Source organism: Delphinapterus leucas, chromosome 1 (genome assembly GCF_059928025.1).
Source record: "Delphinapterus leucas isolate spDelLeu-1000000601 "Yukka" chromosome 1, BTC_Dleu_Yukka2, whole genome shotgun sequence".
NCBI classification, from domain to species: domain Eukaryota; kingdom Metazoa; phylum Chordata; class Mammalia; order Artiodactyla; family Monodontidae; genus Delphinapterus; species Delphinapterus leucas.
The window spans coordinates 73,203,612-73,230,322 of NC_143129.1; the positions used below are offsets into that span (position 1 = coordinate 73,203,612).

The 26,711-nt window shown below is 36.5% G+C and overlaps 1 protein-coding gene across 2 annotated transcripts in view; it reads right to left on the reverse strand.

Annotated features, from left to right (window-relative positions):
* The window catches only part of ATF6 (activating transcription factor 6), a 221,298-nt gene that overhangs the window by 112,744 nt on the left and 81,843 nt on the right, over positions 1-26,711 (reverse strand). For both annotated transcript variants that reach the window (XM_022565564.3, XM_089912087.1), the window contains exons 11-14: positions 24,546-24,659; positions 23,361-23,460; positions 17,648-17,715; positions 10,309-10,420 (exon numbers count right to left, since the gene is read on the reverse strand). In XM_022565564.3, coding sequence (XP_022421272.2) covers positions 10,309-10,420; positions 17,648-17,715; positions 23,361-23,460; positions 24,546-24,659 — 394 coding nt within the window. The remainder of the gene's footprint in view (positions 1-10,308; positions 10,421-17,647; positions 17,716-23,360; positions 23,461-24,545; positions 24,660-26,711) is intronic.

The window sequence follows — 26,711 nt, forward strand, 5'->3', positions numbered from 1 at the left end:
CTTTAAGAAACTATCTCTTGTTGAATTTTGGTGGAGCATCAAAGAAGAATACCCATAATTATCTGAAAAGGCTTTAAAAATATTCTTTTCTGGGCTTCCCTGGTGGCGCAGTGGTTGAGAGTCCGCCTGCCGATGCAGGGGACACAGGTTCGTGCCCCGGTCCGGGAAGATCCCACATGCCGCGGAGCGGCTGGGCCCGTGAGCCATGACCGCTGAGCCTGCGCGTCCGGAGCCTGTGCTCCACAACGGGAGAGGCCACAACAGTGAGAGGCCCGCGTACCGCAAAAAAAAAAAAAAAAAATTCCTTCCTTATCCAACTACATTATCTGTGTGAGGTCAGATTTTCTTCATATATTTCAACTAAAAGGAAATGATTAATGCAGAAGCACATATAAGAATCCACCTGGCTTCTACTAAGCCAGATATTAAAGAGATTCATAAAAATATAAAACCATGCCACTCTTCTCACTAATATTTCTTTGAAGTGTTTTGGAAAATATAAGGAGTTCTGAAACCAAACAGTTTGAGAACCACTGTTCTACATCAGTCTAAGGACCTCCACTTTCTTATTACTCAGTTGAGTCTGAAGCCTGATTTTTTAGGCAAAATAGAAGCCTGGAGATCAGAGTCAATTATATAGAAGATGAGTGGAAAAATATCTGATCAGATAAATGTCTGACTGCAAAACTCTGCGTTGGATATTTTTTCATTCCAAAGCCAAGGAAAAATTATTTTTTGATTATATATCATTCTCTATATAATGCTTGTACCTCCACCCGAATAGATATCTGAAAGCTACTAATTCAAAGCACATTTAACAGGAAGAAAGCAACCAGTCTCTTTAAAGAACTTCAAATTAAACATCTGACATCCCCTCCCATCATACTTAACAGAATAAAACTTACTGAATTTCTATTCAATAACAAATGGAACAAGAAGAAAAATAGCTATAAAACTTTAACTGAGTAACAGAGGCCTTTTATTCTGTATGATATATTTTAGTTTTAAGATTTATTTCTAGGTGTATTATAATCAGACATAGATGACTCTAAATTATTTGAAATATAGGTTATGGGAGATTCGTTTGACAAGCTTTTCTTGAACACCTTACATATTCAAATTAAACACTGTGCAGGAGACAAAAATGCTAATATCGTCCCATCCTTCTAGGACACCAAGGACACACATTATAGATGGGTCTCTATACATACGGAGTTTATTCAGTCTGCGGCTTATTAATTCCAGTGCTTAAAATGGCACCACAGCTGTTTAACACCCTAATTGAAAAAAATCTTCTCTATCCATGTACTACCAGGCTCAGTGTTTCAACTCTGAAACACAGAGAAGATCTTACTGGGTATATAGTTCCCTCATGCAACATGGTACCTAAACTTCTTAAAATGTGTTTATTTTTTTAACTGAAGAATTGTTGATTTACAATGTTATATTAGTTTCAAGTGTATATTATATTCCATTTAAAGTTATTATAAAATATTGGTTATATTCCTTGTGCTGTACAAAATGCACTTAAATTTACTAATTTTCAAAGACTGATTTCTAGATTTACCATGAGACGTAGATCGCCCTGATAAAAGTAGTTAAGAAGCTGGTCTGTCACAAATTGTCTATCACATCATGGTGAAGGTATAAACTAATTTAGAATATGGCATGTCAAACTGATGGATTTGGTATCCAGTTTGTTCATTCATTCATTCATTCAATATTTACTGAATACCTGCTATGTGCCTGGTGCTATGCTGGATACTAGGGATAGCATGATGACTAAGATGGAGATGGTTCTTGCCCTCAGGGTGCTTAAGGCCTGGCCAGGGAAATAGATATTAAGCAAACAGTTGCATAATTATTTAGTTAGACATATACCACACTCTTGGTCTCAGCTAATCGTCCATCCTGCTGGCTTCCAGTGAGATTCCTATACTAGGAATCGGAAAATTCCTCAAAGCCCATCCATAACAGACTCTAGATTAGCATCAATGCCTTGAAATAAATACCACACATCTATTAGAGCCTTAGGATCTTTCAAGAAAAACCAACTAAGTGTCAGTGTTCAGATTTGCTGATGGGGTCAAAGTTAAACAAATCAGAGTCCAGAATGAGAAATCACTACATGTGGGGGAGGGGAGGACACAAGCATTTCAGACCTTACTCCTGAGTCAGATGATAAATCATCAACTTTTCCTAACTATAGTAATTGCTTCCTCCATAATTAAGTTTTGTGACATTATCAAAAAGCTTGCATCAAATTTTGTTTAAACATAAAATGATTTAACAGTCTATTTTGCTAGTTTTCTGACTTTATATGAGGAAAAACTCCAAGACCATCTATGTATTAATTAAATTAGAAATATTCTATCAAATTTTATATTTTAAAAACATTTTACCATTATTAAAAGTCAGCTCCTTGTTTAAGATTTAGAAGACTTTTGATGTCCCAAGGAATACTTTAAATATGATTTTATTTGTTAGAAATCTGGTTTTAATTCCACATTCTCTTTTATTTTTTATAGTCCTACTGCAAATAAACAAAAATTTTTCTTCAACTTTCTCCATGTTCTGATTTAAATAGAAAAACATTAATACAGATGAGGAACAAACATTGACATGTTTATTTTCCTTTAAAACATCTGTCAAAAATAAAATATGCACTCCATTCTTACATTTATATGTATATAAATTAACCACAATAGTCTCTCTTTACTTTATACTTTACCTTCATAGCCCTCCTATCCTTAAACACACGCATACACGCACAAACACAAACACACCTTAGTTCTCTTCCCTTTACCTGTCTCCAGGCTATTTCCCCTTCCCTTCAATGCCAAATTTACCAAGCCCACCACTTTATTTCCTTCACAATCTCTCTTAGCCTCTAATCTGGATTCTGTTCTGAGTACTCTACCATAACTGTAATCTCAAGTCACCAACGATTTCCATGTTTATATAGGCCAAATGGGCTTTTCTCATTTCTCATTCTCAGTGAGCTCTGTGACACCCAATACTGCTGACCACCTCCTTTATGAACTCTTCTTCCTTGACCTCCATGTTTTAAAATAAAACTAAGTTGATTTTTTTCCACTTTCATCTGTAGTACTATTCCAGTTCTCCTTCTATATCTCTAATCATTTCCTCTGTGTTTCCCTGGTAGCTCTTATTTCTCCTACACTATTACTCTACGTAGCATGGTTCTTGGGTTTCTTTCCACAGGGCTTTATCTTTGGTCTTGCCCTCTTTGGAAAATGAACCTAAAGCAACTCAAACGATGTTTTGAACAGACAGATCAGTGGAATTAAATTCCAAGTTGAATATTCTGAAGGATAAGGCAGCATTTGGACATAAAAGTGCTAGAAAGGCAATATAGGGAAGTGGCCAGAAACACAGACTCTGGAGCCAGACTCTCAGTTGAATTCTGGCTCAGTCACTTCCAAACTATGTCACATTGGACAAATTAATTAACCTCTCTGTGCCTTAGGCTCCTCATCTGTAAAATGAGGACAATAATCGTACCTACCTCAGGATTAAAGATTGGCATATTATAAGTGCTATAAAGATCATTATTAAATAAATTACAAGACCACCATCTATTAAAAAATCAAACTCATTAATTTATAGGTCTACCTTGTTGTAACTCAACATTTTGGTTTTGTTATGGTTGTTTTTCAAAACCCTTAAAATGTTCTAACTCCAACTGACTGAGAGTCACTCTAGTAACTTTAAAGAGTTTTAACACAATACTATAGATTTCTAAGAGGACAGTGTTCACACACAGAAACACATATACACACATATACCTACACACACACACACACACACACACACAAAGAGTTAGAAGAATACTATAAATTTCTAGAGCGAAAAGGAAAATGCAAATCTGCTCTAACTTTATCATTTTACAGATCAGGAAACTGAAGATAGGAGAGACAAGTGATTTGTCCAAAGTCAAATAGTAAGTGACAGAATTGGGGCTAAAATGCAAGTCACTAAGGCCTGTATCTATGAATTATTTAAAAAACATTTTTCCTCACATATTCATAATGTGAAGAAATATCTTTTCTTAGAATGCAGCTTTGCTTTCAGGAAATGTTTTTTTCCCTCATTATGAAAAATCTGAAATTTTATGAGAAGGAAACTATCAAAACTTTATCAATTATTAAATCCTACCTGAAGAATCAGGGTAACTTTAGATGTCTTTCTTTAGAAGTCATTCTATTCTATAGCTAAAAGTTTGTCCACATCAAAGTAGACTATATATTTTAAATTTTTTCATGGTTATTCAATATACAAAAGTAATTTTAAACATTCATTGAGAAAAATGTCCTTCTTTGTCTCTGCAAACCCCATCTCTACTAATCTTTTGAACAGCAGGACATAAAAAATAAGGTAAAAAGGCACAAATAAACAGCAGTTTGAGCCCTAACATTTATTTAGGACTTGCTCTGCACAGTCTGCAGTACATTGCAACAGACCTTGTAGAAAGACAAAACAGAAGGAATAGACTTTATCCCTGCCCAGAGAAAGCATGCCAGCTAAAAAAGGAGCCTAAACAAATGCATATGAAAAACACATTATAAAATAAAGACTACCAAATAGAGCACAAGAATAACGAACAGTTGGAAAATTATCCTGACTCAGATGGACTTGCCCACTACCCTGAGAATTTTGAAGACTTCAAATTATTCATGAGTTATAAGTTCTTTGTGCCCATGGCTATTCTACTTACAAGTCTAGTTACAGAGACTGTTGAACAATCATTTTTCAAACATAAAACAAGTTATATTACAGTATGCAATTGAAAAATCCAAATAACAGGTTTTTTTTTTTTTTTTTTAACGTTAGCTAGGAATCTGTTACAGAGCCAAGGAACAAATGACTAAATCCCCTAAAACCACACAACAGTAACTCATATTTAACAAGGAGCTTGAGATCAAAAGTTTCTGATCTCAAGAATCCGGCATGCCATATACAGAATGCATAATAAAATGCATTTACACATGCACAAAAACCACTCTTCTCTATGAGAAGTTCTAGAGTACCAATCATTAAAATACTGTCTATTTTGGCTAAAGTACTTCCTTTTTAAGACACAGCAAAGATTTTTTTTCCTCAAATGTTTTAAAAAGAAACCAGAAACTCTCAAAGCCTATTTATTCTATTCTCTTGGTTTGAAATCTGAAGCTATACTATAACCTTTCAGACCATTAAGTTATTCTTTACTATTATCAAAGTGTAACCTAATAAAGCACTTAATCTACAATCAGGTAATTAACAAACAAAAAATTTTAATTGTTATGCAATAACTCCAGCAAAAGTGTCCAGCAGATATGGCAACAAAACATGGTTGGCTTTGGAGGAATAGAGTAATTTTGCTATTTAAATATTCAGCAATCTAAAATGCAGCACCAGGGCTTCCCTGGTGGCGCAGTGGTTGAGAGTCCGCCTGCCGATGCAGGGGACACAGGTTTGTGCTCTGGTCCGGGAAGATCCCACATGCCACGGAGCGGCTGGGCCCGTGAGCCATGGCCGCTGAGCCTGCGCGTCTGGAACCTGTGCTCCGCAACGGGAGAGGCCACAACACTGAGAGGCCTGCGTACCGCAAAAAAAAAAAAAAAAAAAAAAAAATGCAGCACCAGAATGTAAAGGAAAAAAATCATTGTATTAAATTAGAACACTTCAATTATTGCCCTAGTTCTACTGCTTGCCATTTTTGTGTCCTTAGAGAAGCTACTTAACCTCTCTGTGCCTCAATTTTTCCATCTGTAAAACAGGACTAGGAATACTTACTTTATTATATGTAAGGAACTAACAAGATGATATATGTGAAAGGGGTTTGTAAACTATAATGGCCGTATACATTAAAGGTGTCTGTATTTGTATATAAATGAAAGAGAAAATGGATATATAATGTTACTGATGTAATCATTAAGTAAACTCAGGTTAAGTGGATCCTCAGACAACTCTGTTCTATTTTTTACAATATGCCTAAGACCTGGATAAGAGTAAATCTCAAAGTAAGCTAACAATTATTTAGAAAAAGCCCTCTAAAAGAAGTTTTTGAAAAAGTCTCTTCTAAGATAAGACTTCTTTTTAATGCAAGTATCTTTCCAAACTCATTTAGTCACGTTTTTTTTTTCCAGCCAGACAAAGAATCTGGCTAAAAGGCCATGAAAGCAGAGATAAGAAAATGGCCAAACTCCAAGATCCATGTGCACACTCAAGTTGTGAAGTTCCAAAACAACAGAAGCTGTATCCTTTTGAAGTAGACTTTATAAACTAATTTCCTTTGATTTCTAAGGAAATTCCTCTTGCCTCTGAAGATTTTATATAAAGTTATATATACTAAATAAAACTTTCTAAGAAATAAATAATATACATTAAGAAAATATGCCATTCTTCCAAGCATGTATTAGGTATTAACCTAGGCATTAATTTATAAAATATCATTGCCATTCTGTGAAACTCTCTATTATGGCCTTCCATGGGAATAAACCTTTGGCAAACCTTTTGAACCAATAACATCACCAGTCAACCTTTCTGCGTTAATTAGCATCTTTCCTATTCTTTGTCCAAAGTTTCAAGTTTCTGGCTCATGCTGCTTGAATCTGTAGAGATACTAGACACCATCCCTTCTCCACAAAAGAAAGCAGTGAGGTCTAACAACAATCCACTCCCAAATGACTCTGCCAAATATTAAAAAAACGAGGATGCAAGTACCTCAAAGTTCTCCCTATTGACTATTAAACATTTCACAGTCAAACATTTCACCAAGGTGATTTTTTTTAGCTCTAAAGCTTAGATTCAGAAACAAGCACAAAGCTGATGCATCTCTGGCTAGTACAACCATAAATAAAGAAAAGACAGGTCATCTCTAACTGAACTTTCTGCTGGACTTCACTGTTTATGTTACTTCTTAGATCAGTAAAACATTTAAATTTCTCCAAGCAAAACATGTAAACATACCCTTTAAATGATTATGGAAAACAATGAACTTCCATCACTGTGACATCTCTTAGTGAACCATAACTAAAATTGTTCTGTTTAATAAGCACTGAGTGGCTAGCATTGTGCTGAGTGTCAGGAGTGGTAATAAAAAAGCACGTGACACTTCCTGCCTTTCAGAGGCTTATGATACAGATGAGAAGACAAGCCTTTTATATCAAACAACTAGGGACCAATACAAGAAAGAACTTTTTTTTAAAGCAGGTGTTGTGTAGCATAATAAACAGTTTATGAAGCTCTAAGGGCCCACCACAATCATTTTCTCAGAAGAGTGGCCCAGGCTGTTCCTTTTGCATAGCTGCTGGCTTACAAAGCAAAAGAATACATTTAATGAAATCAACCCTATTTCCCCGGTCACAAAAGAATGGACCACGGATCATGAGCCAGGGTTATCACAGCAATTCTACCCAACTATATATATAATCAGATCCTCTTTCTGCTTAGGGAGTCTGAATGAGCAATGTGTGAAAAAGACTAAAATGGAATTACTGGAGCTGCTGTTGAATCAGGAGTGACAACAAGCCACTATTCCAATTTTCCATGAGGACAAGTGTACGTTCCAAGCTATGAAGCATAAGAGTTGGTTTATTAAATAATGGTATACTAAACAGTCAATAGCTACATCTACTTTTTTAGATATTAAAATATTTTTTAAACACATGTCCAATTATACAATAAAACCACATGGTTTGCTTATTGGCTCTGTTAAGTCTGGTTTATACTAAGCAAAACCTTGAGGCATGAGAATCCCTATATTTCTTAATTTCTAATGTAATCGCACAGTATCAATTACAATAATTTCTGTCAATGAAATTAAGAGCCTAAATGAAAGAAAAAGTCTACATCTTTCTACACAAGAAATGATGTCACTTGCCTTTTTGATGAAACTGTTAGAATATTTTATATGGAAAAATGAAAAAAAAACTAAGCATGAGATCATTATGTCTTTCATTTTCATTTTAGCAAGAACAAAAAGAACAATCCAGGATTTAAGAATCAAATTCCTGTCCAATGACACTATTCATAGTCATGATGATAAAATTAACTTCCTTATCCCAACTGTTAAAACAAAATAAAGAAAGAAAAAGTGAAAAAGGATGCTGTCTCTCTCTAACTACTGTTATCTAGTTAAGTTCATGCTTATCCTCACTTTACCTTGATATAAAACACTAAGATATGACAAATCAGTAATTAGGAAATGAAAAACTCAAACAGAATGTGAAAGAGAGTCCTAACAGTTTTCTTAAACAGGAGAATGCTGTTTGGATTTGGAGGGATTGGAGGGAGGGTGATAAATAATTTTCTAGTAGCACTTTTCACAGCAAACTAATGAGAAGTAGCTTTTACAAATGCAAGAAACGTAATGCATTTATTTTAAAAAAGAACACCATTCAGGCTTCCCTGGTGGCGCAGTGGTTGGGAGTCCGCCTGCCGATGCAGGGGACGCGGGTTCGTGCCCCGGTCTAGGAGGATCCCACATGCCGCGGAGCGGCTGGGCCCGTGAGCCATGGCCGCTGGGCCTGCACGTCTGGAGCCTGTGCTCCGCAGCGGGAAAGGCCACAGCAGTGAGAGGTCTGCGTACCGCAAAAAAAAAAAAAAAGGACACCATTCATCTTCCTTTGTAAAAATACAGTCCCTTTAAGGCTAGGATAATTTTCTTCATAACAAATACTTGTTCTCTTCCCTAGAAAAATGTTACTAGTCATAAGGTCAATCTGTGGCTTGACAATTGCTACTTTTAATATATGCTGTTCTGTTTTCATCAAATAATAGAGAAATTATCCCAAACCTAAGAAAATGTATGCAGCTATTTCAGTGTTAAAAATATTCTTTTGTGGTAACTTCCATAACATATACTTCAACACATTCATTTTAACATGTATCAAGTCTCTTCTTCGTAGTGCTGGATCCCATCTTAAAAAGTTTACTCCCGGGCTTCTCTGGTGGCACAGTGGTTGAGAGTCTGCCTGCCGATGCAGGGGACGTGGGTTCGTGCCCCGGTCTGGGAGGATCCCACATGCCACGGAGCGGCTGGGCCTGTGAGCCATGGCTGCTGAGCCTGCGTGTCCGGAGCCTGTGCTCCACAACAGAAGAGGCCACAACAGTGAGAGGCCCACGTACCGCAAAAAAAAAAAAAAAAAAAGTTTACTCCCACCCCCCAACCCCTGCCAACTTTAAACATGATTGTGTCAATCCAAAGCTAATACTAAGCTCTGGTCAGCCAATACAGTTGGAGCCTTGCTGAAACCCTGTTCTCAGCTGCCCCCTTGCTGCTGAAAATGAACTTGGAGGCTGGCACAGTACAGAAATATACCAGCTATGTCTGAGAGAATAGGCTGAACACAAGAAATTTTTGAGAAAAGGCAGAAATCATGAGATACCATCACTATAGTATTCCAAATCTCCTAACATATTTGATTAATAACTAAAAACACATGAAATGTTTGGTTTCCCTAATCTTCAAGTGTCAAAGTTCTCTGGTCCAAAATTCTGAGCTGCTAGATATTTATACCTTAGGAAAAGCATTGAGTTAACTGAGAATTTCAGTAACAGTGAGTGGTGACGATAGTCAGAGAATGAATCGTTTATTGTTAGCATATGCTTATTTCTATCATACACTCTCTACATCCTTTTAAAAAAAGAAAAAGAAAAGCCTAGGATACAAACTACCAAGGAATTCGAATTCATTCATGTGTAACTGGTTTAACATACAGCCCTGTAACCGAGATATTCATATGGCAACTCTATGAAGAATGTATTTTCATTTTAGAGGAAAAGCAGATGGAATGAAAGTAAGCTATGCATTTTTTCCCCATTTAGTCTCACATTTGTAACATTCAAAAGTGCTCGTATAAACATTTACTTTTGTATAAGCTAACTGATTATCTTACACATTCTTCACTAGCAAGAGTAAATGCTTGATGAAGGACAGAGAAAAGAGGGATAGAAAGTCTCAGGAATAGAGCCTAAAAAGACATTTTTATGTTTATACTTCTCCACTGGTTATAAACAAACAAATAATATGTTGGTTATAAACAAACAAAGAATAAAAATCAATAAGCAGCTTATATTTTCTAAATATTGCCTGGCACCAACTCCATGTTTCCACTTCATAATGCTGAACAGCTCAAAATCAAGCTTGTATTATAGCACTTAGGCTGTTCCACTCATACAGTTTATTTTATATTGCTTCCTATCTCTCATATCTTTTTATCTTCCACAGCATTCAGCTCAGTGCCTCATATATAGCAGGTATTCAAAACTATTTCTTTTATTCTTTCAAAGTGAACTTACCCTTCGAAACGACACAACATAAAACGTGTCTCCCCTTCTGTGGATGGCTTCAAAAAAGTCTTGATAACTTCTGGGTGAAGCATAATACACCTGTAGCTCACTCCCTGAGTTCCTGCCGAAGTAAGAAAATGGCAAAGTGGCAAAGTGTTCTTTAACTAATAAATTTCTATCCTCTCAAAAATGCTTCCCATTCTGAATTATAAGAATCTCTCTCAACCAAAATATTAGTAGTATTTTGGCAGCAATTTTTATAGTAACATTTTGAAAAGCTCAAGGTCAGGATATTTGTAAGATCCAATTCACTAAAGACAAAACTCTCATTTCTGTATCAAGGCTCTAAAATGTACCAGTCAAGTGCATTGCAAAGCATGTAAAAAAAATAGAAGTACCAGAAAATAGATTTCTGCATTGGTTTGCATGATTTTAAAATTTTGGTAACATAAATTAAGTCTGAGGAAAAGTTATCTTTCACCGTTCTGTCAAATGTGTGAAGGTGCACTTGTCTATGAGGCTGTGTGAAAGGTGAAAAGCACTTAGGATTTGGAAACAAATACACCTGGCTCTGAATTCCTGCTCCACCTCTCAACTGGATATTCTTGGGGAAATCAATCTCTGAGGAACCTCAGTTTCCTCATCAATAAAATGAGGGTAACCACATAAACCTTTCAGGACTGTTACTGGGGTCAGAGATGTTAGTACCAAGCATGGGTCCTCTTCCATGGGAGTCACTCAACAACTGCTAGCCATAGATATTAAAAGTACCAAGTCAGTGCCTTGGTAAAATTATAACTAAAATTATAATACCTCAGAGCACATCTTATCCCAAAAGATATACTCAAATGATATTAATATAGTTCTTAATAATATTTTCAGGGTCTTTTATTGTTTAGCACAATAAGCCAACACCCAAAAGTTAGAGTTAAAAAAAAACACTTCATTTTTCTTCAAAAAGAAAAATCATATTCTTTTATGTCTTCAATCAAACTTTTATTAACTTAAGAGGGCAAGATTGACCTAAAAGGAAATTATAACTGAGTCATAAGAACTTCCTTTGAAATAATTTCACATGCTCAAGAGGCCATCTCTGACTGTAATACTTTGAATATACAGTCAATTCTTATTATTTATGGTAGTTATAGTCCTATAAAGTCAGTGCAAACACTGAATTAGCAAACACTGAACCATTCTCCTAAGGGAAATACAGGTTAGGTTCCTGTGAAGGCTTAGTTACAGCATTTTTTTTCCCTGAATTTTTAAAATTTATTTTTTTATACAACAGGTTCTTATTAGTCATCAATTTTATACACATCAGTGTATAAATGTCAATCCCAATCGCCCAATTCATCCCACCACCACCACCACCGCTCTGCCGCTTTCCCCCCTTGGTGTCCATACGTTTGTTCTCTACATCTGTGTCTCAATTTCTGCCCTGCAAACTGGTTCATCTGTACCATTTTTCTGGCTCCACATATATGCGATAATATACGATATTTGTTTTACTCTTTCTGACTTACTTCACTCTGTATGACAGTCTCTAGAGCCATCCACGTCGCAACAAATGGCCCAGTTTCGCTCCTTTTTATGGCTGAGTAATATTCCATTGTATATACGTACCACAACTTCTCTACCCATTTGTCTGTCGATGGGCATTTAGGTTGCTTCCATGACCTGGCTATTGTAAATAGTGCTGCAATGAACATTGGGGTGCATGTGCCTTTTTGCATTATGGATTTCTCTGGGTATATGCCCAGTACTGGGATTGCTGGGTCATATGGTAATTCTATTTTTAGTTTCTGAAGGAACCTTCATACTGTTCTCCATCGTGGCTGTTATCAATTTACATTCCCACCAACAGTACAAGAGGGCTCCTTTTTCTCCACACCCTCTCCAGCATTTGTTGTTTATAGATTTTCTGGTGATGCCCATTCTAATTGGTGTGAGGTGATACCTCATTGTAGTTCTAATTTGCATTCCTCTAATAATTACCTGATGTCGAGCAGCTTTTCATGTGCTTCTTGGCCATCTGTATGTCTTCTTTGGAGAAATGTCTATTTAGGTCTTCTGCCCATTTTTGATTTCGGTTGTTTGTTTTTTTAATATTGAGCTGCATGAGCTGTTTATATATTTTGGAGATTAATCCTGGGTCTGTTGATTTGTTTGAAAATATTTTCTCCCATTCTGAGGGTTGTCTTTTTGTCTTGTTTGTAGTTTCCTTTGCTATGCAAAAGCTTTCACGTTTTCTTAGGTCCCATTTATTTTTGTTTTTATTTCCATTACACTAGGACATGGATCAAAAAAGATCTTGCTGTGATTTCTGTCAAAGAGTGTTCTTCCTATGCTTTCCTCTAACAGTTTTATAGTATCCAGTCTTACACTTAGGTCTCTAATCCATTTTGAGTTTATTTTTGTGTATGGTGTTAGGGAGTGTTCTAATTTCATTCTTTTACATGTAGCTGTCCAGTTTTCCCAGCACCACTTATTGAAGAGACTGTCTTTTCTCCATTGTATATCTTTGCCTCCTTTGTCATAGATTAGTTGACCATAGGTGCGTGGGTTTATCTCTGGCCTTTCTATGCTGTTCCATTGAGCTATGTTTCTGTTTTTGTGCCAATACCATATTGTGTTGATTACTGTAGCTTTGTAGTATAGTCTGAAGTCAGGGAGTCTGATTCCTCCATCTCCGTTTTTATCCCTCAAGACTGCTTTTGCTCTTCAGGGTCTTTCAGGTCTCCATACAAATTTTAAGATTTTTTGTTCTAGTTCTGTAAAAAATGCCATTGGTAATTTGATAGGGATTGCATTGAATCTGTAGATTGCTTTGGGTAGTATAGTCATTTTCACAATGTTGATTCTTCCAATCCAAGAACATGGTATATCTCTCCATCTTTTTGTATCACCTTTAATTTCTTTTATCAGTGTCTTATAGTTTTCTGCATACAGGTATTTTGTCTCCCTAGGTAGGTTTATTCCTAGGTATTTTATTCTTTCTGCTGCAATGGTAAATGGGAGTGTTTCCTTAATTTCTCTTTCAGATTTTTCATCATTAGTGTATAGGAATGCAAGAGGTTTCTGTGCATTAATTTTGAATCCTGCAACTTTACCAAATTCATTGATTAGCTCTAGTAGTTTTCTGGGGGCATCTTTAGGATTCTCTATGTATAGTATCATGTCATCTGCAAACAGTGACAGTTTTACTTCTTCTTTTCCAATTTGTATTTCTTTTTCTTCTCTGATTGCTGTGGCTAAAACTTCCAAAACTATGTTGAATAATAATGGTGAGAGTGGACATCCTTGTCTTGTTCCTGATCTTAGAGAAAATGCTTTCAGTTTTTCACCATTGAGAATGATGTTTGCTGTGGGTTTGTCATATATGGCCTTTGTTATGTTGAGGCAGGTTCCCTCTATGCCCACTTTCTGGAGTTTTTATGATAAATGGGTGTCAAATTTTGTCAAAAGTTTTTTCTGCATGTATTGAGATGATCATATGGTTTTTATTCTTCAGTTTGTTAATATGGTGTATCACATTGATTGATTTGCATATATTGAAGAATCCCTGCATCCCTGGGATAAATCCCACTTGATCTTGGTATATGATCCTTTTAATGTGTTGTTGGATTCTGTTTGCTAGAATTTTGTTGAGGATTTTTACATCTATATTCATCAGTGATATTGGTCTGTAATTTTCTTTTTGTAGTATCTTTGTCTGGTTTTGGTATCAGGGTGATGGTGGCCTCACAGAATGTGTTTGGAAGTGTTCCTTCCTCTGGAATTTTTTGGAAGAGTTTGAGAAGGATGGGTGTTAGCTCTTCTCTAAATGTTTGATAGAATTCTCCTGTGAAGCCATCTAGTCCTGGACTTTTGTTTGTTGGAAGACTTTTAATCACAGTTTCAATTTCATTACTTGTGATTGGTCTGTTCATATTTTCTATTTCTTCCTGGTTCAGTCTTGGAAGGTTATACCTTTCGAAGAATTTGTCCATTTCTTCCAGGTTGTCCATTTTATTGGCATAGAGTTGCTTGTAGTAGTCTCTTAGGATGCTTTGTATTTCTGCAGTGTCTGTGGTAACTTTTCCTTTTTCATTTCTAATTTTATTGATTTGAGTCCTCTCCCTCTTTTTCTTGATGAGTCTGGCTAATGGTTTATCAATTTTGTTTATCTTCTCAAAGAACCAGCTTTTAGTTTTATTGATCTTAGCTTTCGTTTCTTTGTTTCTATTTCATTTATTCCTGCTCTGATCTTTATGATTTCTTTCCTTCTGCTAACTTTGGGCTTTGTTCGTTTTTCTTTCTCTAGTTCCTTTAGGTGTAAGGTTAGATTGTTTATTTGAGATTTTTCTTGTTTCTTGAGGTAGGCTTGTATATATGAACTTCCTTCTTAGAAGTGCTTTTGCTGCATCCCATAGGTTTTGGATCGTCGTGTTTTCATTATCATTTGTGTCTAGGTATTTTTTGATTTCCTCTTTGATTTCTTCAGTGATCTCTTGGTTATTTAGTAATGTATTGTTTAGCCTCCATGTGTTTGTATTTTTTACGTTTTTTCCCCCGTAATTCATTTCTAATCTCATGGCGTTGTGGTCAGAAAAGATGCTTGATACGATTTCAGTTTTCTTAAATTTACTGAGGCTTGATTTGTGACCCAAGATGTGATCTCTCCTGGAGAATGTTCCGTGTGCACTTGAGAAGAAAGTGTAATCTGCTGTTTTGGGATGGAATGTCCTATAAATGCCAATTAAATCTATCTGGTCTATTGTGTCATTTAAAGCTTCTGTTTCCTTATTAATTTTTTGTTTAGACGATCTGTCCATTGGTGTAAGTGAGGTGTTAAGGTCTCCCACTATTAGTATGTTACTGTAGATTTCCTCTTTTATAGCTGTTAGCAGTTGCCTTGTGTATTGAGGTCCTCCTATGTTGGGTGCATGTGTATTTACAATTGTTATACCTTCTTCTTGGATTGATCCCTTGATCATTATATAGTGTTGTTCCTTGTCTCTTTTAACATTCTTTATTTTAAAGTCTATTTTATCTGATATGAGAATTGCTACTCCAGCTTTCTTTTGATTTCCATTTGCATGGAATATCTTTTTCCATCCCCTCACTTTTAATCTGAATGTATCCCTAGGTCTGAACTGGGTCTCTTGTAGACAGCATATATATGGGTCTTGTTTTTGTATCCATTCAGCAAGCCTGTGTCTTTTGGTTGGAGCATTTAATCCATTCACGTTTAAGGTAATTATCAATATGTATGTTCCTATGACCATTTTTTTAATTGTTTGGGGTTTGCTTTTGTAGTTCCTTTTCTTCTCTTGTGTTTCCCACTTAGAGAAGTTCCTTTAGCATTTGTTGTAGAGCTGGTTTGGTGGTGCTGAATTCTCTTAGCTTTTGCTTGTCTGTAAAGCTTTTGATTTCTCCATCAATTCTGAATGAGATCCTTGCCGGGAAGAGTAATCTTGGTTGTAGGTTCTTCTCTTTCATCACTGTAAGTATATCATGCCACTCCCTTCTTGCTTGTAGAGTTTCTGCTGAGAAATCAGCTGTTAACCTTATGGGAGTTCCCTTGTACATTATTTGTCATTTTTCCCTTGCTGCTTTCAATAATTTTTCTTTGTCTTTAATTTTTGCCAATTTGATTACTATGTGTCTCAGCTTGTTTCTTCTTGGGTTTATCCTGTATGGGACTCGCTACGCTTCCTGGACTTGAGTGGCTATTTCCTTTCCCATGTTAGGGAAGTTTTCGACTATAATCTCTTCAAATATTTTCTCGGGTCCTTTCTCTCTCTCTTCTCCTTCTGGGACCCCTATAATGCGAATGTCGTTGCATTTAATGTTATCCCAGAGGTCTCTTAGGCTGTCTTCATTCCTTTTCATCCTTTTTTCTTTATTCTCTTCCATGGCAGTGAATTCCACCATTCTGTCTTTCAGGTCACTTATCCATTCTTCTGCCTCAGTTATCCTGCTATTGATTCCTTCTAGTGTAGTTTTTATTTCAGTTATTGTATTGTTCACCTCTGTTTGTTTGGGTCTTCTGGGTCTTTGTTGAACATTTCTTGCACCTTCTTGATCTTTGCCTCCATTCTTTTTCTGGGGTCCTGGATCATCTTCACTATCATTATTCTGAATTTTTTTTCTGGAAGGTTGCCTATCTCCACTTCATTTAGTTGTTTTTCTGGGGCTTTATCTTGTTCCTTCATCTGGTACATAGCCCTCTGCCTTTTCATCTTGTCTATCTTTCTATGAATATCGTTTTTGTTCCACAGGCTGCAGGATTGTAGTTCTTCTTGCTTCTGCTGTCTGCCCTCTGGTGGATGAGGCTCTCTCAGTTACAGCATTTTTATCAACTGATCAATATATAACCCTGTTTTATGTGTTTCTATTTAAAGACACCTTCTTTAACAAATGCTGTTCACTCATTAACACTGAACTCACAGTCAACAGCACCATATCTCATGCATGAATGAAGCTTTCTAACGTGTATTTTCTCCACATGGCACAATACAGCTTTCTCAAGCTTATGAACACTAGGCAGCACTTCAGTACTATGCTTGGGGGCCATTTTAAAGGAAGAATTCACAAGCAAAAATCATAAAATGTGAAAAATATGGCACTAAATAGACCTCAAAAAGGACAACTGTTTACAGTATGAGAGCTGAAACAGGAAGGCGAAGTATTGCTTTGTTAAACTTTGGGGAATGCAAATGACCATGACAGCACTTTCAGTATTGATTTTGGGGGTAGAAATAAATTTTTGCAAGTAAGCAGATTCATAAATATGGAATATATGAATAAGGAAGGTCAACTATAATTCACTTTAAAACATTTTTTAAAGATTATTTTTTAAATAACAGTTTCAGGTTCACAGCAAACTTGAGAGGAAGGTACAGAGATTAAAAACATTTTTAACTAATGAAGAAATAATATGAATATTTTTTAAATATACATAGTAAATGAATGAAATATTCTGGTTACAGAGAACTGTTAGTTTCTACATATATCTGAATTATCTATTTCTACAAGATAATGATGAGAACAAGTTTAAGATGGAAGAGAAGTGTGTATTTCAACCTTACTGAAATCCTAGGTATTTAAAATTCCTGGGACCCCCCTGGTGGTCCAGTGGTTAAGACTCCAAGATCCCAATGCAGGGGGCCCGGGTTCGATCCCTGGTCAGGGAACTACATCCCACATGCTACAACGAAGATCCCATATGCCACAACTAAGACCCAGAGCAGGTGAGTGAGTGAGTGAGTGAGTGAGTGAATGAATGAATGAATGAATAAATAAATAAATAGATAGATAAATAAATAAGAAAATTCCTTAGCCAAGAGCTTCCACACTTTCTTACCTGATACTAGTGGTCTCTGTGTATTGGACAGCCATGAGCTGAGAATTTGAGCCCTGTTCCAGGGCACCCTGAAAGATAAAAAATGGTTAGATGTCATATAATGTAATTATATGAAAAGCTTCCTATATTGACTCATTCTACGTTTACTAACTTCATTAAAGTATTCATAAAGTTTGTTTGGGTTTTTTTTTTTTGGCTGCTTTGGGTCTTCGTTGCTGTGTACAGGCTTTCTCTAGTTGCAGAGAGCAGGGGCTACTCTTCGTTGCGGTGCATGGGCTTCTCATTGCGGTGGCTTCTCTTGTTGCGGAGCACAGGCTCTAGGCACACTGGCTTCAGTAGTTGTGGTGCACAAGTTCACTAGCTGTGGCGCACAGGCTTAGTTGCTCCATGGCATGTGGGATCTTCCCAGACCAGGGATCGAACCCATGTCCCCTGCACTGGCAGGCAGATTCTTAACCACTGCACCATCAGGGAAGTCCCCGTAAAGTTGTTTTCATGAATATACTGACATATTAAGTTCACATAGCTAAACACCAATACAGAAATTAGAACTCGTTTGGTCACATTCTGGGCTGAGAGATGTGTCTTACGGACAGTAAGACATTTAAGGCACTCCCCACAAAGATTAAAGAAATAGCTCAGGACTTCCCTGGTGGCGCAGTGGTTGAGAGTCTGCCTGCTGATGCAGGGGACACGGGTCTGTGCCCTGGTCTGGGAAGATCCCACGTTCCGCGGAGCGGCTGTGCCCGTGAGCCATGGCCGCTGAGCCTGTGCGTCCGGAGCCTGTGCTCCACAACGGGAGAGGCCACAACAGTGACAGGCCAGCGTACCGCAAAAAAAAAAAAAAAAAAAAAAAAAAAACTCAAAAACTTAGTCCAAGTTTTATCACCAAGTCATACAAGTATTACTGAACATATAACAACTTACGTTTGTCTAAAATAATTATTTTCTGAATGAAAATTTCCTGAATTATGAAAGGTCCATAATGAAACTAGATCTTATTGTTTACTGAGTTAAACACAAAGATCTTCATGCCTAAATACACCTGTGGACTAATCCATCATAAAGATATCTCATCAATGATTCTTGGCCAGAGAACAGTCCAATCTGGAACCATTAGTGGTCCACGTAGACTACACTGGAAACCTGTCTTCCATATAGCACCTGCTTTGCACTATGCCTTCTTATATACCCCAGCAGTTTTGTAAGCTGATCTTCAAAAAAGTTTTATAAGAGTATCAGAGTTCAAGAGCACATTACCAATTATTATATTAGGAAGTGACCTTATTATTACCCTGTCAAACAGTGACTTGAATAACTGTTTAATCTTAAGATTACTAGCATTTGTTCATTACAATATCCATCCATCCTTCCTTCAGCAATCAAACTTTCATAGAGTGCCTACTACATGTACTGGTGCTACAGAATTTAACATTTGACTTTTGCCCTCTAGAAGCTTGCAGTTTAACTGGGAAGACAGATATGTAGAAATGATATAATGTGATGCTAAAATAGAAGAATATACAAAGGGTTATGGGAAGAGAAGAGGGAACAATTTTGTTTGGTGGTAGATGGAACCAATATGCAGGGATGAATAGAGGGCTTCCAATTTCTGGCTCTGTAACAAGTCAAGGGTCTAATTTTATGAAAATCTAATGTCAGTCTTACATATAGTAAGTTTAAAAATGTGTTAAACAAAAATAAAAAGCACAGATAAAATGAAAAGAAAAACAAATACTTTTAAATAATGAAGTACTGTATTTACTGATATGCTTATCAAGTAAGTAGTAAATCAAGCCAAAATTAAACTACAGCTAGTGGATAAATATAAAATTTAAAATAAACAGATTAAATAACTGATGAATTTTAAATGATTTTGCTACTTTGGCACACATGAAATTAGCAGAGAAGTCTGAAAGAAGCCAGACTTCTTTCTCTAGGCTCAGAAATGAGTGGGTAGGCTTTAAGGAAAGCTGAGTTACAGAGACATCAGGCAAACGGCAATTGAATATGCCATTTACCTATCCAAGATTTACACCAATAAACAAAGGGACTTCTGAAAACTTGGCTATGAACTTCAGCATTTTTAGCTATGTGGATTTAGCAAAAGGTCACAATCAGCAAAAAAAAGTGAGACAGACATTTACATAGAAATGAGAAAGATATTAAAATCTCCAATTATGTTGCAGATTTATCTGTTTTTCCCTTTAGTTCTGTCACTTTTTTGCATTATGTTTTTGAAACTTTGTTACTTGGAGCCTATACATTTAGAATTTTTATGACTTCTTAATTTAATATGTCAAAAGATAAGGCAAAAAACTCATTTAGGCCAATAATTTTCATCTAATTTTTCATAAAGCCCATTTTACCAGCTGTGTGGAATTCTCTACTGGCAATTATCTCTTCCTGCCCCCTTTTTGCTCTTCCCCTGTATAACAAGGGATGAAAGCCTGAAAACTATATTACCCAAACTTTTTTGCTACCAGGGTCTAGACATAATTTAGCTTCTATGAATAATATATACTTGCACCAGATTTGGAAAGCAGAAGGGAAACAGAGTCCATTTTTCCTCCAGTCATGGAGGCAGCTAACGTGTAGGCTTTGGCAGACTGGACACTGTATTCCAACGTCAGTAAACAGCTTTGGGACTCTGAGGTAACTGTGACATTAGTAATGAAGTACTAACAACCAATAAAGATGCCATTATAGGTGAACAAAAAGTGCCTGAGAGGCCCAGAGAAACACATACTGGATAATCATGGAATCTCAAATGTCAGAGCTTAAGCTCATTTAGACTAACCCTCATTATTTTATAGTTGAAAACAGTCCCTTAATGATTAAAAGTCCATGTTTCTCAATATACTTTTAATGTACTTAGGAACCTATCATGTGCTGCTTCCAATTAGTCTCCAAATAATCAAATAGCTTAGGAGTTCCCATTAGTAGATAAACAGGTAAACCTGGTGAAACATATCCCATCCCAAAATAAAACCTCTTCCTTGATTCTTACAGCTACTCCATTTCTCTGTTTCCATTAATGGGGATCATCCTGAAATAATTTTCTCTATTTCCTCATTTTATTTTTACTTCCTGAACCCACATCGCTCAGACTTTTGTCATCACCACTCCAATGAGACAACCTTCATCAAAGTCACTAACAAGTTCTAATAATCAAATCCAATGGTAATTTCCCAGTCCTCATCTTAATCAACATCTCTTAAGCTCTGTAACAGTAAATCACATCCTCTTCCTTAAAAACTTTCTTTGCTTGGGTTTTTGGATACAACTATCCTACATTTTTTCCTATTCTACTGGCCAGCCACTCCTCTTCCTTCTCAAGTGCTGATTTTTCCTCATCTTTTAGCCTCTAATGTTGACGTTGTTCCAGGGTTCAGTTCCTTACCTCCTTTCTCTTCTTTTTACCGTCTCTCTAGGTGATATCATCCCAAATTAAACTTCCAGTCTCAACCTCTCCCCTATACTCCAGACCTGGATATCTGAGTAGCCACCTGACTTCTCCACTTGAATGTCTAATAGCCATCTCAAACTTAATATATCTAAAACTCTTTTTTCTTGCCTCCAACTCCTCCTTCCCTACTCTCAGTCTCAGTAAATGGCATCATCATTCATCCAGTAGCTATAGCATAGGAATTATCACTGTTTCCTTTTTAATTTACAATAGCAATTTCATCATCTATACTTTCAAAATATATTTGGCATTCAAGTACTTTCCTCCACCTTCAAATCTACCACTCTAGTATGGCCCGCAATGATCTCTCACCTAGACTACTGAAATGGCTTAACTGGTCTCCCTACATCCACTCATGTTCCCTGCTGTGTTCTACTTGGGGTAGCAGTTAGAGCAATCTTTTAAAAATATAAATCAGATCAAGCCACAGCCTTGCTCAAACCTCTCAGTGCTTTCCTCTCGCACCTAGGATGAAAACCTAAGTTCTCACCATTGCATATGAGATTTGATATGATTTAGCCTCCTCTGTCTTTCTGACAACATCTTTGGCTACTCTCCCCTTAGTCATTGTAATCCAGCCTTACTCAACTTCTTGATGTTCCTCAAATATGCAAACTGTTTCCTCCTGAGGGTCTCTATACTTTCTATTCCCTTGGTCTAAAAGCTGTTTCTCCAGATTTTCTCCTAGACCTTTACATTTTGTCCTTCATTTTCTGCCTATGGCAAAAGCTATGTTCTCACCCCTTCTTCATCCCAAGCACATAGGAAGACTACATTTGCCTAACCTTCTGCAAGGGAGGCTGGGAAAAGTGACAGAGTTTTAGTCAACTGAACATTGACTAAAGTCCAGGCCTGATCCCTAAAACATGCTGCATAATCTTCCAAACTTTCTTCCCCAACACCCAAAGCTAAAAGCAAAGGATTTCAAGTTGTTGGGCTACAATGTGGAAGAACCTGGATTCCTTAGTCACTGCTTGGAGGAAACCCATTCTAGAGAGCTACCTCAAACTCTGGGTGAGAAACAAATTTTTATTCCATTAAACTACTGAGATTTTGAGGCTAAATGTTATAACAGCTGGTAATAACTACCTTGACAATACCTTACTCAAGTGGTATCTCTTTAGAGGATTCTCTAACCACCCAATCTAAAATAGCCACTCACCTCTCCATTCGAACTCTAACTTCCAATCCTGCTTTTTCTTTAGAGAACTTCTAATTTTTAGTATATTTATTTATTTGTTTATTTATTTTTTAATTTAATTTTTTCCCTCATGATGGGGACTTTAAAGATCTACTCTCTTAGCAACTTTCAAATATACACTACAGTATTATTAACTATGGTTATCATGCAGTAAACTACATCCTCATGACTTCTTTATTTCATAACTGGAAGTCTGTACCCTCCACCCACCACCTCTGGCAACCACTATCTGTTCTCTGTATCCATGAGTTTGTTGGGTTTTTTTTTAAGATTCCACATGTAAATGAGATCATATGGTATTTGTCTTTTTTTGTATGACTTATTTCACTTTACATGTTTATTGTTTATCTTTCCCATTAGAATGTAAGTTCCATGAAGGCAGGGATTTTATCATACCCTCTACTGTATTCTCAGGGTCGAGAACAGTACCTGGCTCATTATTACTACCACAGGTAACATTTGCTGGGAGCTTGCAATATGTCAGTCTAAGTGCTTCAGAAGTAGTAATAAATAGCTGAATGACAGAAAGACCATAAATGGTGCTTTGTGGTAAACAATATTAAGATAGAAGCCCAATTTAATAGGTTCTAAATAAGAGCTGTCATTAACCTGTAGCGCTACAAGTCTAAGTACAAAAATGCCCTCCACGGAGATGTGCCTTCACTTCTAAGCTGTCCTACATTTGAAAAGCTCTAAGAACAGAGGAGATAAACAGTATCATTTATTATATTATTTGTGCCAAAAACATGTCATACAGATGTCCATGCATAAAACCCCTGGCTTGAAAGCAAATTTGAGGGAGAGAGCAGGAAACAGCACTATGTCTGAGCAGGAAATACTAGTGCTATAAAACCTAAATGAGTGCTATGAAACCTGGGAGGAGGGCTTCAATGGCAGTGACACCTGCTTCAGTAGCAGCAGGAGGTAGTGGGAAGTGGCTAAAGTTCAAGTTTCCCAAATGTTCCAAAGAAGAGAGCAACACATCTGCAGGAAGCCTTCTAACAAATATGCCAACTATCGTTCAAAGACAAGCAGAAACAAACCTGAAGAATACGGGTTTTCTGTTGATTATTTGTCGTTCTTCTCGACTTGGTCCTTTCCACTTCGTGTCTATGAACCCACCCTCGAAGTTCATGATTTAACCTATAAAATAGCTTAATTAGTTAAACATATTTCATAGAAACAGATGTCTCACCTTTGGTTGGAAATGAATTTAATCATATTCTGAGGTTCTAAAGAGCATTCCAAGTGCCTAATGGTTCAATATTCTTTTTTGATTTGAGAAAGCTAAGACACTTAATGTTAAGTTATTTTTAATGACATGCATTTTTATATGGTAGCCTTCTCAATCATGAGTTCAAAATTCAAATAAAATTAGAGCTAAATACCTGGCAAACATCAATATTGGATGCAAAGGTTTTTCCACAAAATAGTATTTCCTGTTTCTGCTCTTGGACTATGTACACACAAATACTGGAGACACTGGAGAGCACAAAACAAGTCACAGGACTCCTAACAACAAATGGACTCATTAAAGCCTTTGAAAATCATGCTTTTTTTGGGAGTAGAAAAAGAATGAATCAACTGCTCAGGAGGAGAAATTTCAAGGTACTATAATCCAAATTGTCCAACACTGGAAATTAAAAAAAAAAAAAAAAGCCAGTTCAAATATAACTTCCCTTTATTTTGCTTACTCTTTAGAGCAGTTGTGAAGATGTCAGGCTATACTTACTTAAATATAGTTGATTACTACATATCACAAAAAAACTGAAGCAGTTTTTGAGGTTCAAAGATAGGATCCAAAATCACAGGAAAAAATTCAAGGGAAAAGTAGATAAAGAAAAGTACACTAATGTGAAAGTGACTCCAGAATCACATATCTTCAAATTATTATCTTCCTAATTTGAAGAAAAAGGTACTTTCCACCATGAATGTTACCACTGCAAGTCTAACACTTACCCTGAATTTTTATATTAATATCATTCTTCAGTTTTCAAATAAGACATATTTAAGTATACAACCCCAATACCATCACATGAAATAGACCCATCACCATCTCTATCAGGTTGGTGGGGAAACTGGACAACAATTGATATGCCTACGGTTATTCAATAAATAATTCATAGTTTTCTCAACCACTTGGTGAATTTGAACAAATACTTTTCTAGGTTCCAAAGCTAAACACAGGAACCCACTCAGATACATCTGCAACAACTGAAAACACTCACCTGAGAGATTCTGTTGTGTTAATCAGGGGCTGACAGGGAGGTGGAGGAATATAGAGTAGTGGTTTTTCAGTTAGCACCATCAGGGCTTTGTCATTTGAAACAGAATGATCATATCTGAAAAACAGATTTACAAAATGTGTTACTTTCTGTCTTAAATTCCTAAGACGAAGATTGCTATAAGAAAGTCATTGCTAGTATTAAGTTTTCATGGAAATAAAAATATTGTATAAACAACGAAGTCCTACTGTATAGCACAGAAAACTACAGTCAATATCCTATGATAAACCATAATGGAAAAGAATATGAAAAACAATGTGTGTGTGTGTGTGTGTGTGTGTATACATATAAAATGGAATCACTCTGCTGTACGGCAGAAATTAACACAACATTGTAAATCAACTATACTTCAACAAAAAAAGTTTTTAATATTGTAAATAGAACACACTGCAAGAAAGAAGTGAATGTAATTTTAAAAGGAGGGAAGTATAGACCACACAGCACAAATTTCACTTTCCAATTTTCTACAGAGATTATCATGGTAGTTCACATTTATTGCTCAATTATTATGTACCCGAAACTAGCGATACAATGATAACACATGGCTCATATCTTCAATGAGCTCAAGGCATACACAGTGCTGCTGGAACAGAGGTGGTGACAAAGTAAGAGGTGAAACTGGGGGAAAGACCCACTGATTGATAGGAAAGACTTACGATTGACAGGAAAGTATTATGTAACCAGGACTGAAGTTTTGTGGTCATTCTCATCTCTGTGATAACAGAACTGAATAGTCTCCTTAAAACAGTGTGTGTGGTAGGGGAAAGGGAAAGCATAAAATACTTGGTAGGAGAAAAGTAAAAGCCTTGAAAAGCTAAATATAAATTTTAGAATCCCTAATAAAACAACAGAGTGACATTAACCAGTTATTCTATTAGCTTCAAAAAATATACTTTCCTAATCATCACAGTGATCTATATCATGCAAATTCATATCCAGGGTGTGATGTAGGGAGCAAAATCCGAGTTGAAAATTAGAATCTGAGCTGAGGGCATTATTGTTATTTATTCCCTTCAGTCGGCTATTTTAACCTTTCTCACTAAGAAATCTTAGCTCTATCTTGAATTTCTTTATATACAATACTCTGGATTTAGAAAACTGGATATATTAACATCTAAAAAGAAAAACTATAAACACAAAATTGGACATAGCTAGATTTGTACTTTTCATTAATTCAATCAACAAATATTTACTGAATACCAACTGTGTGCCAGGTACTGTGCTAGGTGCTGGAATTCCAATAGGGAAAAAGGGAAATGAAGTCTCCATCCTCAAAGACCTTAGTGGGGAAGATGGACCAAATACAAGAAAACAAACACATAAAATAAATCCAAACTGTGGTAAGAGCTATGAAAGGAATAAGCATATGGTTGAAATAGAAAACCAACAACAATGCCTACTTCAGATAAAATGGTCTGAAAAGGAGATCGTATTTAAGACAAGGCATAAAGGATGAGAGGAAGCCAGCCCTATAGAAACTGGGGTAAGAGCGTTCTAGGCAGGTGGGACAAGGGAGGATTTAAGGAACTTAAGGAAAACTACTCACCAGCTGAAGAGTTGTAAGCAAGTGAGGGAAGCACAAGATGAGGTTGGAAAGACAGAGACCAGATTATGATAAGGAATTACTAAATTTAATAAGCCACAAAAGGGTATTAAGTAGAGAAGTGATATATTTTAATTTACATTTATGCCTTGCCATTGTTACCAAAAACTGTTTTGACAGAGGCAAAAGGGGAAGCTGGGAGACCAGTGAGGAGAAATCTATAGCAATCTGGGCGAGAGATGAAGATACTATGGACTAAGGTGGTGGCAATGAAGATGAAGAAGAATGAACCAATTCAAGATAATATTTGGAAAGAACATCAACAGCACATGTTGAAAGGGAGGAACCAGGGTTTCTGACTTGAGAAACAGAAATAAAGAAGCCTGTTGTAACCATTTTATCCCGGATTGTCTGGTGCGCGAGTGGTGAAGCAGTCCTCTCAGAGATGAGGGAACATGACGCTGCTCCCACATGCGTTGTAGTCTCTGTCAGTACAGTGTCTAAACCGCAAGGCTTGATTGACCCAGTTTCACTGTTTCCACCTGAGCTGATAAGGGCCTGCCTCC